The following is a 13,375-nucleotide window of genomic DNA, read 5'->3' on the forward strand; positions in this document are numbered from 1 at the left end:
ATTTGGTAACAAAATGCATCAATGCTAATGCATCAATGATGGCCGAATCCAAAGACACAGATATTAAGAATAGGATATTAATTTTTGTAACTTAATTTTTACAACAGAATGTTGATCTGAAACTTCCATTGTTAGTAAGCGAGGGAGCCTGCGCACCTCTCTCTCTCTGCCTGCGCCCGCCGCTCTCTCTCTGCCTGCGCTCCCCTCTCTCTCTCTGCCTGCGCCCCCCTCTCTCTCTCTGCCTGCGCCCGCCGCTCTCCCTCTGCCTGCGCTCCCCTCTCTCTCTCTGCCTGCGCCCCCCTCTCTCTCTCTGCCTGCGCCCACCTCTCTCTCTGCCTGCGCCCCCCTCTCTCTCTCTGCCTGCGCCTCCTCTCTCTCTCTGCCTGCGCCCCCCTCTCTCTCTGCCTGCGCCCCTCTCTCTCTATCTGCCTGCGCCCCTCCCTCTCTCTCTCTCCCTGCGCCCCTCTCTCTATCTGCCTGCGCCCAACTCTCTCTCTATCTGCCTGCGGCCCCCTCTCTCTCTCTCTCTCCCTGCACCCCTCTCTCTCTCTCTGCCTGCGCCCCCTCTCTCTCTGCCTGCGCCTCCCCTCTCTCTCTGCCTGTGCCCCCCTCTCTCTCTGCCTGTGCCCCCTCTCTCTCTCTGCCTGTGCCCCCCTCTCTCTCTGCCTGTGCCCCCCCGCTCTCTCTGCCTGTGCCCCCCCTCTCTCTCTCTCTCTGCCTGTGCCCCCCCTCTCTCTCTGCCTGCGCCCCCCACTCTCTCTCTGCCTGCGCCCGCCGCTCTCTCTCTCTGCCTGCGCCCGCCGCTCTCTCTCTGCCTGCGCCCCCCTCTCTCTCTCTGCCTGCGCCCCCTCTCTCTCTGCCTGCGCCTCCCCTCTCTGCCTGCGCCCCCCCTCTCTCTCTGCCTGTGCCCCCCCTCTCTCACTCTCTCTGCCTGTGCCCTCCCCTCTCTCTCTGCTTGTGCCCCCCCCCTCTCTCTCTCTCTGCCTGTACCCCCCTCTCTGCCTGCGCCGCCCCTCTCTGCCTGCGCCCCCCACTCTCTCTCTGTCTGCGCCCCCCCACTCTATCTGCCTGCGCACCCCTCTCTCTCTGCCTGCGCACCTCTCTCTCTCTTTCTGCCTGTGCCCCCTCTCTCTCTCTCTCCCTGCCTGTACCCCCCCCTGCCTGTGCCCCCCTCTCTGCCTGCGCCCCCCACTCTCTCTCTGCCTGTACCCCCCTCTCTCTCTCTGCCTGCGCCCCCCTCTCTCTATCTGCCTGCGCCCCCTCTCTCTCTATCTGCCTGCACTCCTCTCTCTCTCTATCTGCCTACGCCCCTCCCTCTCTCTCTCTCCCTGCGCACCTCTCTCTATCTGCCTGCGCCCAACTCTCTCTCTATCTGCCTGCGGCCCCCTCTCTCTCTCTCTCCCTGCACCCCTCTCTCTCTCTCTGCCTGCGCCCCCTCTCTCTCTGCCTGCGCCTCCCCTCTCTCTCTGCCTGTGCCCCCCTCTCTCTCTGCCTGTGCCCCCCCTCTCTCTCTCTCTGCCTGTGCCCCCCTCTCTCTCTGCCTGTGCCCCCCCTCTCTCTGCCTGTGCCCCCCTCTCTCTGCCTGTGCCCCCCCTCTCTCTCTGCCTGCGCCCCCCACTCTCTCTCTGTCTGCGCCCCCCCACTCTCTCTGCCTGGGCATCCCTCTCTCTCTGCCTGCGCACCCCTCTCTCTCTTTCTGCCTGTGCCCCTCTCTCTCTCTCTCTCTGCCTGTAAACCCCTCTCTGCCTGTGCCCCCCTCTCTGCCTGCGCCCCCCTCTCTGCCTGCGCCCCCCACTCTCTCTCTGCCTGTGCCCCCCCTCTCTCTCTCTCTCTGCCTGTACCCCCCTCTCTGCCTGCGCCCCCCACTCTCTCTCTGCCTGCGCCCCCCACTCTCTCTGTCTGCGCCCCCCCACTCTCTCTGCCTGGGCATCCCTCTCTCTCTGCCTGCGCACCCCTCTCTCTCTTTCTGCCTGTGCCTCTCTCTCTCTCTCTGCCTGTAAACCCCTCTCTGCCTGTGCCCCCCTCTCTGCCTGCGCCGCCCCTCTCTGCCTGCGCCCCCCACTCTCTCTCTGCCTGCGCCCCCCACTCTCTCTCTGTCTGCGCCCCCCCCACTCTATCTGCCTGCGCACCCCTCTCTCTCTGCCTGCGCACCTCTCTCTCTCTTTCTGCCTGTGCCCCCTCTCTCTCTCCCTGCCTGTACCCTCCCTGCCTGTGCCCCCCTCTCTGCCTGCGCCCCCCACTCTCTCTCTGCCTGTACCCCCCTCTCTCTCTCTGCCTGCGCCCCCCCTCTCTCTATCTGCCTGCGCCCCTCTCTCTCTATCTGCCTGCACTCCTCTCTCTCTCTATCTGCCTACGCCCCTCCCTCTCTCTCTCTCCCTGCGCCCCTCTCTCTATCTGCCTGCGCCCAACTCTCTCTCTATCTGCCTGCGGCCCCCTCTCTCTCTCTCTCTCCCTGCACCCCTCTCTCTCTCTCTGCCTGCGCCCCCTCTCTCTCTGCCTGCGCCTCCCCTCTCTCTCTGCCTGTGCCCCCCTCTCTCTCTGCCTGTGCCCCCCTCTCTCTCTCTGCCTGTGCCCCCCTCTCTCTCTGCCTGTGCCCCCCCTCTCTCTCTGCCTGTGCCCCCCCTCTCTCTCTCTCTCTGCCTGTGCCCCCCCTCTCTCTCTGCCTGCGCCCCCCACTCTCTCTCTGCCTGCGCCCCCCACTCTCTCTGTCTGCGCCCCCCCCACTCTCTCTGCCTGGGCATCCCTCTCTCTGCCTGCGCACCCCTCTCTCTCTTTCTGCCTGTGCCCCTCTCTCTCTCTCTCTCTCTCTGCCTGTAAACCCCTCTCTGCCTGTGCCCCCCTCTCTGCCTGCGCCCCTCTCTGCCTGCGCCCCCCACTCTCTCTCTGCCTGGGCATCCCTCTCTCTCTGCCTGCGCACCCCTCTCTCTCTTTCTGCCTGTGCCCCTCTCTCTCTCTCTCTCTCTGCCTGTAAACCCCTCTCTGCCTGTGCCCCCCTCTCTGCCTGCGCCCCCCTCTCTGCCTGCGCCCCCCACTCTCTCTCTGCCTGCACCCCCCCTCTCTCTCTCTGCCTGCACCGCCCCCTCTCTATCTGCCTGCGCCCCCTCTCTCTCTATCTGCCTGCACTCCTCTCTCTCCCTATCTGCCTACGCCCCTCCCTCTCTCTCTCTCCCTGCGCCCCTCTCTCCCTATCTGCCTGCGCCCACCTCTCTCTCTATCTGCCTGCGGCCCCCTCTCTGTCTCTCCCTGCACCCCTCTCTCTCTATCTGCCTGCGCCCCTCTCTCTCTCTATCTGCCTGCGCCCCCCTCTCTCTATCTGCCTGCACCCCTCCCTCTCTCTCTCTCCATGTGCCCCTCCCTCTCTCTCTCCCTGCGCCCCTCTCTCTCTCTATCTGCCTGCACCCCCCTCTCTCTCTGCCTGCGCCCCCTCTCTCTCTGCCTGCGCCCACTCTCTCTCTATCTGCCTGCGCCCACCTCTCTCTCTATCTGCCTGCGCCCCTCCCGCTCTCTCTCTCTCCCTGCGCCCCTCCCTCTCTCTCTATCTGCCTGCGCCCCCCTCTCTCTGCCTGCGACCCCACTCTCTCTCTCTGCCTGTGCCTCCCCTCTCTCCCTCTGCCTGCGCTCCCCTCTCTCTCTCTGCCTGCGCCCCCCTCTCTCTCTCTGCCTGCGCCCACCTCTCTCTCTGCCTGCGCCCCCCTCTCTCTCTCTGCCTGCGCCTCCTCTCTCTCTGCCTGCGCCCTCCTCTCTCTCTCTCTGCCTGCGCCCCCCTCTCTCTCTCTGCCTGCGCCCCCCTCTCTCTCTCTGCCTGCGCCCGCCTCTCTCTCTCTGCCTGCGCCCCCCTTTCTCTCTCTGCCTGCGCCCCCCTCTCTCTCTGCCTGGGCATCCCTCTCTCTCTGCCTGCGCACCCCTCTCTCTCTTTCTGCCTGTGCCCCTCTCTCTCTCTCTCTCTCTGCCTGCGCCTCCCCTCTCTCTCTGCCTGCGCCCCCCCTCTCTCTCTCTCCCTGCGCCCCTCTCTCTATCTGCCTGCGCCCAACTCTCTCTCTATCTGCCTGCGGCCCCCTCTCTCTCTCTCTCTCTCCCTGCACCCCTCTCTCTCTCTCTGCCTGCGCCCCCTCTCTCTCTGCCTGCGCCTCCCCTCTCTCTCTGCCTGTGCCCCCCTCTCTCTCTGCCTGTGCCCCCCCCTCTCTCTCTCTGCCTGTGCCCCCCCTCTCTCTCTCTGCCTGTGCCCCCCTCTCTCTCTGCCTGTGCCCCCCCTCTCTCTCTGCCTGTGCCCCCCCTCTCTCTCTCTCTCTGCCTGCGCCCCCCACTCTCTCTCTGCCTGCGCCCCCCACTCTCTCTGTCTGCGCCCCCCCCCACTCTCTCTGCCTGGGCATCCCTCTCTCTGCCTGCGCACCCCTCTCTCTCTTTCTGCCTGTGCCCCTCTCTCTCTCTCTCTCTCTCTCTGCCTGTAAACCCCTCTCTGCCTGTGCCCCCCTCTCTGCCTGCGCCCCCCTCTCTGCCTGCGCCCCCCACTCTCTCTCTGCCTGGGCATCCCTCTCTCTCTGCCTGCGCACCCCTCTCTCTCTTTCTGCCTGTGCCCCTCTCTCTCTCTCTCTCTGCCTGTAAACCCCTCTCTGCCTGTGCCCCCCTCTCTGCCTGCGCCCCCCTCTCTGCCTGCGCCCCCCACTCTCTCTCTGCCTGCACCCCCCCTCTCTCTCTCTGCCTGCACCGCCCCCTCTCTATCTGCCTGCGCCCCCTCTCTCTCTATCTGCCTGCACTCCTCTCTCTCCCTATCTGCCTACGCCCCTCCCTCTCTCTCTCTCCCTGCGCCCCTCTCTCCCTATCTGCCTGCGCCCACCTCTCTCTCTATCTGCCTGCGGCCCCCTCTCTGTCTCTCCCTGCACCCCTCTCTCTCTATCTGCCTGCGCCCCTCTCTCTCTCTATCTGCCTGCGCCCCCCTCTCTCTATCTGCCTGCACCCCTCCCTCTCTCTCTCTCCATGTGCCCCTCCCTCTCTCTCTCCCTGCGCCCCTCTCTCTCTCTATCTGCCTGCACCCCCCTCTCTCTCTGCCTGCGCCCCCTCTCTCTCTGCCTGCGCCCACTCTCTCTCTATCTGCCTGCGCCCACCTCTCTCTCTATCTGCCTGCGCCCCTCCCGCTCTCTCTCTCTCCCTGCGCCCCTCCCTCTCTCTCTATCTGCCTGCGCCCCCCTCTCTCTGCCTGCGACCCCACTCTCTCCCTCTGCCTGCGCTCCCCTCTCTCTCTCTGCCTGCGCCCCCTCTCTCTCTCTGCCTGCGCCCACCTCTCTCTCTGCCTGCGCCCCCCTCTCTCTCTCTGCCTGCGCCTCCTCTCTCTCTGCCTGCGCCCTCCTCTCTCTCTCTCTGCCTGCGCCCCCCTCTCTCTCTCTGCCTGCGCCCCCCTCTCTCTCTCTGCCTGCGCCCCCCTCTCTCTCTGCCTGCGCTCCCCTCTCTCTCTGCCTGCGCCCCCCCCTCTCTCTCTGCCTGCGCCCGCCTCTCTCTCTCTGCCTGCGCCCCCCTTTCTCTCTCTGCCTGCGCCCCCCTCTCTCTCTGCCTGGGCATCCCTCTCTCTCTGCCTGCGCACCCCTCTCTCTCTTTCTGCCTGTGCCCCTCTCTCTCTCTCTCTCTCTGCCTGCGCCTCCCCTCTCTCTCTGCCAGCGCCTCCCATCTCTCTCTGCCTGCGCCCCCCCTCTCTCTCTGCCTGAGCCGCCTTCTCTCTCTCTGCCTGCGCCCCCCCTCTCTCTCTCTGCCTGTGCCCCCTCTCTCTGCCTGTGCCTCTCTCTCTCTCTCTCTCTCTCTCTCCCTGTACCCCCCTCTCTGCCTGCGCCGCCCCTCTCTGCCTGTGCCCCCCACTCTGTCTCTGCCTGCACCCCCCACTCTCTCTCTGTCTGCGCCCCCCACTCTCTCTCTGCCTGCGCCCCCCACTCTCTCTCTGTCTGCGCCCTCTCTCTCTGCCTGCGCACCCCTCTCTCTCTTTCTGCCTGTGCCCCCTCTCTCTCTCTCTCTCTGCCTGTACCCCCCTCTCTGCCTGTGCCCCCCTCTCTGCCTGCGCCCCCCTCTCTCTCTGCCTGTGCCCCCTCTCTCTCTGCCTGTGCCCCCCTCTCTCTCTCTGTGCCCCCCACTCTCTCTCTGCCTGCGCCCCCCACTCTCTCTCTGTCTGCGCCCTCTCTCTCTGCCTGCGCACCCCTCTCTCTCTTTCTGCCTGTGCCCCCTCTCTCTCTCTCTCTCTGCCTGTACCCCCCTCTCTGCCTGTGCCCCCCTCTCTGCCTGCGCCCCCCTCTCTCTCTGCCTGTGCCCCCCTCTCTCTCTCTGCCTGTGCCCCCTCTCACTCTGCCTGTGCCCCCCTCTCTCTCTGCCTGTGCCCCCTCTCTCTGCCTGTGCCCCCCTCTCTCTGCCTGTGCCCCCCTCTCTCTCTGCCTGTGCCCCCCTCTCTCTCTCTGCCTGCGTCCCCCTCTCTCTCTCTGCCTGCGTCCCCCTCTCTCTCTCTCTGCATGTGCCTCCCTCTCTCTCTCTGCCAGCGCCCCCCTCTCTCTCTGCCAGCGCTCCCTCTCTCTCTGGCTGCGCCCCCCCTCTCTCTCTCTGCCAGCACTCCCCTCTCTCTCTGCCAGCACTCCCTCTCTCTCTGGCTGCGCCCCCCCCCCTCCCCTCCCCTCCCCTCCCTCCCTCCCCTTCCCTCCCCCTCCCTCCCTCCCTCCCTCCCCCTCCCTCTCTCTCTCCCTCCCTCCCTCCCTCTCTCTCTCCCTCCCTCCCTCCCTCTCTCTCTCCCTCCCTCCCTCCCTCTCCCTCCCTCTCTCCCTCTCCCTCCCTCTCTCTCTCTGCCAGCGCCCCCACTCTCTCTGTCAGCACCCCTCCCCTCTCTCTGCCAGCACCCTCTCTCTCTCTCTCTCTCTTTCTCTGCCAGCGCCCCCCTCCCCCCCTCTCTCTCTGCCTGCGCCCCTCTTTCTCTCTCTCTGCCTGCAGTAAGCAACTAGACTTCATAGGTAAAAACAATGACTGCAGAAGCTGGAAACCAGATTCTGGGTTAGTGGTAGACTTCCTGCAGATTTGTACTAGCCAATTAAAACTAATGTTGGGCTCTCGAACGGAAAGGAGGCATCTTGAAGCATGCTGCGGACCGCAGTGTGGGCCCAGGGCTTATTAAATTGGGTTTCACCTCTCATAACCCTGGGGCAAGTAAATTTTTTATTGCTAATTTTGTAAAGCATAAGATGCTCTCAGCATAATTACGTCCGGACAATAGGACCCCGTCGAGTATTCACACTAGTATCTCCTGGCTGAGTAGCGAGAATTGTATCAGCATTTCTAACAGCATTTTTGTCCCTGGCCAGCTTTCCCCTTTATTTTGGACGCGACAAAAGCAGCAACCACCCTCTATATTTCATCTCTCAAACAGAGAGAGAAAGGAGGGGGGCGCTGGCAGTGACCTGGCAGGACCAGGGTGTCTCCTGCCTGACTCGCCAACTGTGGGGGATGGAAATAAAGTCCCATGCAAGGAAAGAATTTGTTTATCAGGGAGCAGTACAGCTGCAAGGCCAACAGTCTCTGCTGAGCCTGGGAAATATAAGCTTTAGCAAGTAGGCACTAAGATGAGATTCAAAATGGTTTCCAGGCTTTAATATGTGACAAAATGGCTGATCCAAATCTAATAATTCTCCCACATCCCAGGGAATAAAACAAGAAAAATGAAACAAAATCAGAAATAAATAGGTGCTCGTGCTTAATGTTTGTGCATTAGGAAGTAAACCAGAAATAGGGGTCTCCCAGGATTCTTATCGTGCTCTACCTGAGGAATTCTCTCTCCCTTACGTCTAACTATTAGTACCCAGCTATGATTTACAGCAGTATTTATATCAACAGAAATAAAGCATCTGTTATCAAATAGACATAGAGATATACAGCACGGAAATAGACTTTTTCTCTCTCTCATGCACGCGCAGCCACACACGCGTACATGGGGGTGAATTTGTATTTGCAGAAACATTATATTTTGCTCAAAAAATGCACAATCTGCATGTAGTCAATGCAGGCAGGCAATACAGGTAATATTTTGTAAATTCCACTTTGGAAATAGGACCAGTCTGACTCAAGATTGGGATACAGACAAACTCTGTCTGAGCTGAGATGTCTGCTTTTGTTATAAAACCCTTGTTATCTGAGTTCTGGGATTTACATATTAATGATACCAGCAACCCATTGTAAATTATCAAAGGGTTTGTTCAATATGTCATTTCAGTGGCAGGACACTGTAATGATTTTCCATAAATTATGTACTCCACAATCTCCTGATGAACTAGTGTTTCCAAATAAACCTGTAGGACTATAACCTGTTGTGTGATTTTTTAACTTTGTGGATTGGCCTGTAGGTTAGGGTAGATTTGCCGTGCTAAATTGTCCCTTAGTGCCCATCGCATGTTGAGGTTGGGATCGTTTGGCCATGCTAACTTACGGTGGATCAGTCAGGGGTAAATGTAGAGCAATGAGGGTAGGGGAGCGGGTGTGGCTGGGTTACCCTTCGGAGGGTCTGTGTGGATTCACTCGGCCGAGTGGCCTGCTTCTACACTGTGAGGAGTCTCTGAAGGGGAGGGATTTTTGCAAACGGTGCAGGGCAGCAGAGGCGCAGTGCGGGAACCCACTGTCGGTCTCCTCAGCCCAGCCCCCTCGGCTCGTGCCGGCGAGTATCGATGGCGTCACAACGCGGAAGTGGCCCTGTCAGTTGCAGAGTGAAACTCCCTGGGCAACTCCTCATCCTCGGAGGGAGGGAGAGGGAAGGGGTGAAACCTGTTCACTGGTAGCAAATGGAGTGAATCCAGGGAGGGAGCAGACTCTGCAAACTCAGGTTATGTGTCTCAAATACCCGGGTGAGAAGGGATGGAAGGATAATGTGGAGTTGTTTTCCCCAGCGGGCTAGGGACTGAGAGGTGATATTGTAGACCTTTTTAAAATCATGAGGGACGTGGATAGGGTAAATAGACAAGGTGGGATGGGGGAGTCCAGAAATAGAAGGTAATAAGTTTAGGGTGATGGCGGGGGATTTAAAAGAGACCTTAGGGGCAACTTTTTCACACACGGAGTGATACATGTATGGAATGAGCTGCCAGGGGAAGTGTTGGAGGCTGGTATAATTACAACATTTAAAAGGCATCTGGATGGGGGCATGAACAGGAATATTCAGAGGGATGTGGGTCAAGTGCTGGCAAATGGGGCGTGATTAATTTAGGATATTTGGTCGTCACGGAAGAATTTGACCAAAAGGGCTGTTTCTGTGCTGTATATCTCTATGACTTTGGCTTTCCACTAACGTTTGCCAAGTCTGTATGTTCAATTTCTCTCTGGTGTCAGTGTTAATGCCTAGATGTCTCAGCTTACTCTCCCCTTCCTGGGGGACGTTAACCATTTTGTGTCTGGTTGTTCCTTAAGAAGCTGTATTGCAGGTTCACACTGAATTGACACAGTTTATTTTGCTTCCCAAAATCAGACCTGCTCACTCTCAGCAGGATCCCAGTGTTGTGAAAGATATTAACTTTCAGGTGGAGGTATCCAAAATTCAGAGAGATGTCAGTCTTGACGTTTTTGCTTTTCTGCCCCTGTAAGATCCTGAATCAGCACCTTCCGGGGAATTAGTTAGAGCGGAGTGAGAACAGAGGGGGAGAGAGAGTGGGATGGTACTTTCAATTCTGTGGAATAACCAAAATAAAATAATGTTCTGTAGAAAGTAGAATTGCTTGTTCTGAATTTCTACCCCGGACTGACAGCAATGACTTTTGTAATCTCTATTTACAGAGTATTTGAAGATCTGAAGACGTAAGTTTCAAAATCAACAGATGAAGGACTTATGCCCGAAACGTCAACTCTCCTGCTCCTCGGATACTGCCTGACCCAGTGCTGTACCTTTGACACTGACCCTCCAGCTTCTGAAATCCTCACTTTGACATCAATGTCTAACAGTCACTCAATCCATCGGGACCACAATGATTTTTGAGTACAATTCTGTGAGAAGGAACAAAGCTTTTTGGTTCCTGTTTTAGTACATTTTCAGTAGCAGTGGGACTGGATGAGAGACCCTACTGTTGCAATGCACTGAGTGTTGGGCCTGAAACAGTGATACGGCTTGGAAAGTGGAAATCATGGCAGGGAAGGGCTCTGCAGTCTTTTCTATGGCTGACGTTTCGGCCATGGAGAAACCCAGGAAATCCCGCCCTTTGGAGAAACCGTGGAAGTGTGGTGACTGCGGGAAAGGCTTCCGTGCTCCGTGTGTCCTGGAGAGTCATCGGCGCCGTCACACCGGGGAGAGGCCATTCTCCTGCCCTGAGTGTGGGAAGGCCTTCAGCGAATCCTCCACCCTGGTGGATCACCGGCGTGTCCACACGGGGGAGAGGCCATTCTCCTGCCCTGAGTGCGGGAAGGCCTTTATTCGGTCCTCCCACCTGCTGAAGCACCAGCGGTTCCACACGGGGGAGAGGCCTTTCAGCTGCCCTGAGTGCAGGAAGGGCTTTACCCAGGCCTCCCACCTGGTGGCCCACCGACGGGTCCACACCGGGGAAAGGCCCTTCCTGTGCCCCGAGTGCGGGAAGGCTTTCAGCAATTCCTCTGACATGGTGAAGCACCGGCGGGTCCACACGGGGGAAAAGCCCTTCAGCTGCCCTGAGTGTGGGAAGGCCTTCAGCGATTCCTCCCACCTGCAGAGGCACCGGCGGGTCCACACGGGGGAAAAGCCCTTCAGCTGCCCTGAGTGTGGGAAGGCCTTTAGTGATTCCTCCTCCCTGCAGAGGCACCGGCGGGTCCACACGGGGGAAAGGCCCTTCCCATGCCCCGAGTGCGGGAAGGCCTTCAGCGAGTCCTCTCACCTGCTGACTCACCAGCGGGTCCACACGGGGGAGAGGCCCTTCCCGTGCCCAGAGTGTGGGAAAGCCTTTAGCGAATCCTCTCACCTGCTAGAGCACCGGCGGATCCACACGGGGGAGAAGCCTTTCAGCTGCCCCGAGTGTGGGAAGGGCTTTACCCGGGTCGACACCCTGCAGACCCACTGGCGGGTCCACACCAGGGAGAGGCCCTTTAGCTGCCCCAAATGCAGGAAAGCCTTCAGTGATTCCTCCGACCTGCGGAAACACCAGCGGGTCCACACGGGGGAGAGGCCCTTCCCCTGCCCCGAGTGCGGGCACAGGTTTGCATGTTCCAGCAACTTGCGGAAGCACCAGCAGGGGCACCAGCGCTCCCAACAATCGGATTCCTCCGGTGACACTGGTGTGGGTCACTCCCAGGACTGAACCCTTGCCTGTTCTGACAGGGGGGTGCAGTGGGAGAGTGGGTGGAATTTTTTTGTTTTCGAATGGATCGGCCTCTCTTTCCCTCCCCTCCCCAACTTTGCTTCCTGTCGGCCTCTTCATCTCCTCCCTATGTCTTTCTGTATCCAGCTTCCCCTGAAATATATCACTGCTGTTGCCACTGTTTTTCAGTTGTTGCTGTTTTTATTTGGGTGGGACTGAGAAGTTCAGATCAGGTGAGAAACTGCATGCTTAAGAGAGAAGGAAGACAACTCAGATGATTGCTATTGGTGACTGGCCTGGAAGATAGTGAATCCTAATTCCTAGCCTAGGGAGTACTGTGGATGATACAGCTCTGTGTCTTGCCTTGCCTGGGGCTGGCAGCTCGTTGGTTGTTGAGTTGGTCAGTCAAGGGAGGACCGATTCTCAGCAGCCAACCACCGGATATGTTAATTCTCTTTTTAAACAAAGAGAGAAAATTGCTTCTGGACCAGCAGCTGCAGATTTTGGAGGCTTTGGCAACCAGCTGTTTCACTCGAGTTTCTTTCTGTCCAGTTAAGGGATTGTTGGCTCTTTCTGGGAATGAGTCCCAGTCTGTAAGAAATAGATGAATATTGCAGGGCGCCCATTCACAGTTCCCATCTGGTTCACTCATATCCTTTTTAGGGAAGGAAACTGTTGTGGGAAAGTAGTCACTCAATTGTCCCAGCTGCATCCTTTACTCGGTCTGGCCTATACGTGACTCCAGATCCACAGCAGTGTGATTGAGTCTACACACTCTTTCTCCCCCACTCCCAAAAAAAACAAATGCGTGGGGAGAAATGTAGTTGGATACAGGGTATGGATTGAAATTGCTGAGTGAGGCAATACTTCCTACAGGTTAAGGCTATACCAAGGATCCAATTACAAAGGGATAACTCAGTGCTGACCAATAGTGACAAAGGGGGTATGTGTGGGGGTTGTGCACTTTGACCTTGAGCTGTTTAAATATGTAAGCTACTTTTTCTACGTCTTTTTGCTGGGAGGGTTCTGAAGCTGTGACAAAGTTGAGTTGCAATAAAGGTTACCTGAACTTACCACTGGGCTCAGACTTTCATTGAAGTTTTGAGCTCCAAGAGGTTTTTGTATTAAAGCTGCTCATTTCTTTCAGCCTCCTGCACTAAGTTTCCAATGTCATGAGTGAATGAGTAGCTAGTATCATTGGAAATTGTAAATTTTTCAGGAGTGCATTGTTTCATCGGCATTGTAAAGTTTACTGGCAGCACCGGGAGGCGTGGGTTGTTGTCACTAGAAACGATGTGGACTGTTGTGGGAAAATCCCATCAAAGTTGAAACTTTATTGCTGGAACAGCAATCCCATCACTCCAGTGTTGCACTAGGGTGGACAAAGTTAAAAATCACACAACACCAGGTTATAGTCCAACAGGTTTATTTGGAAGCAGTAGCTTTCAGAGCGCTGCTCCTTCATTGGGCAGCTGTGGAGCAGGATCATGAGACACAGATTTTATAGCAAAAGATCATGATATCATGCAACTGATAGGATATATTGAACAAACCTAGATTGCTGTTAAGTCTTTCATCTTTTAGGATGGGTTGCAAGTTCCGGTTCATTAATATGTAAATCCCAGAACTACTTTTAATTCACATTCTCAAGATGACTTAAGGTTTTGTAAAAAGAGGTGATATCCTCAGTTCAGACAATGCATTAAAGGTGTGAGGTTTGAATCTGTCAGTACCCCAAGCTTTAATCAGACTGGTTCTATTTTCAAAGTAAGAATTTATCAAATATTACATGGAATCACAGCATGCAGATTGTATGCTTCTTGAGCAAAATTGAATGTATTTACAAATATAATTCTGCAAATTTAAATTCACACAATAGATTTATGTGTGTGCCTGTGCATGAGAGTGTGTGTTTGAGTGTGTGCATGCTTGGTGAAGTGAAAGTGCGATGGAGTATAAGCCTGTGAGAGGGTGTGAGTGTTGGGGAATGTGTCTGAGGGGGGAGCATGTGTATGAGAGATGAATGGATAAAAGGGAGGGGTTGCATTTTGCTAAAACAAGGAAGGATAGTTAATGGTAAGGCCGTGGGTTGTGTTATAGAACAGAGACATGGGGGAGTT

The 13,375-nt window shown here is 57.2% G+C and overlaps 1 protein-coding gene across 1 annotated transcript in view; it reads left to right on the forward strand.

Annotated features, from left to right (window-relative positions):
• Positions 1–13,375, forward strand: part of LOC122543653 (uncharacterized) — a 109,747-nt gene that overhangs the window by 66,273 nt on the left and 30,099 nt on the right. The window contains exon 5 of the mRNA XM_087975427.1: positions 10,085–10,974. Coding sequence (XP_087831553.1) covers positions 10,085–10,974 — 890 coding nt within the window. The remainder of the gene's footprint in view (positions 1–10,084; positions 10,975–13,375) is intronic.

This window comes from Chiloscyllium plagiosum, unplaced genomic scaffold (genome assembly GCF_037043375.1).
Source record: "Chiloscyllium plagiosum isolate Xiang-an unplaced genomic scaffold, Cpla_swu_hap1 HiC_scaffold_27, whole genome shotgun sequence".
Lineage (NCBI taxonomy): Eukaryota > Metazoa > Chordata > Chondrichthyes > Orectolobiformes > Hemiscylliidae > Chiloscyllium > Chiloscyllium plagiosum.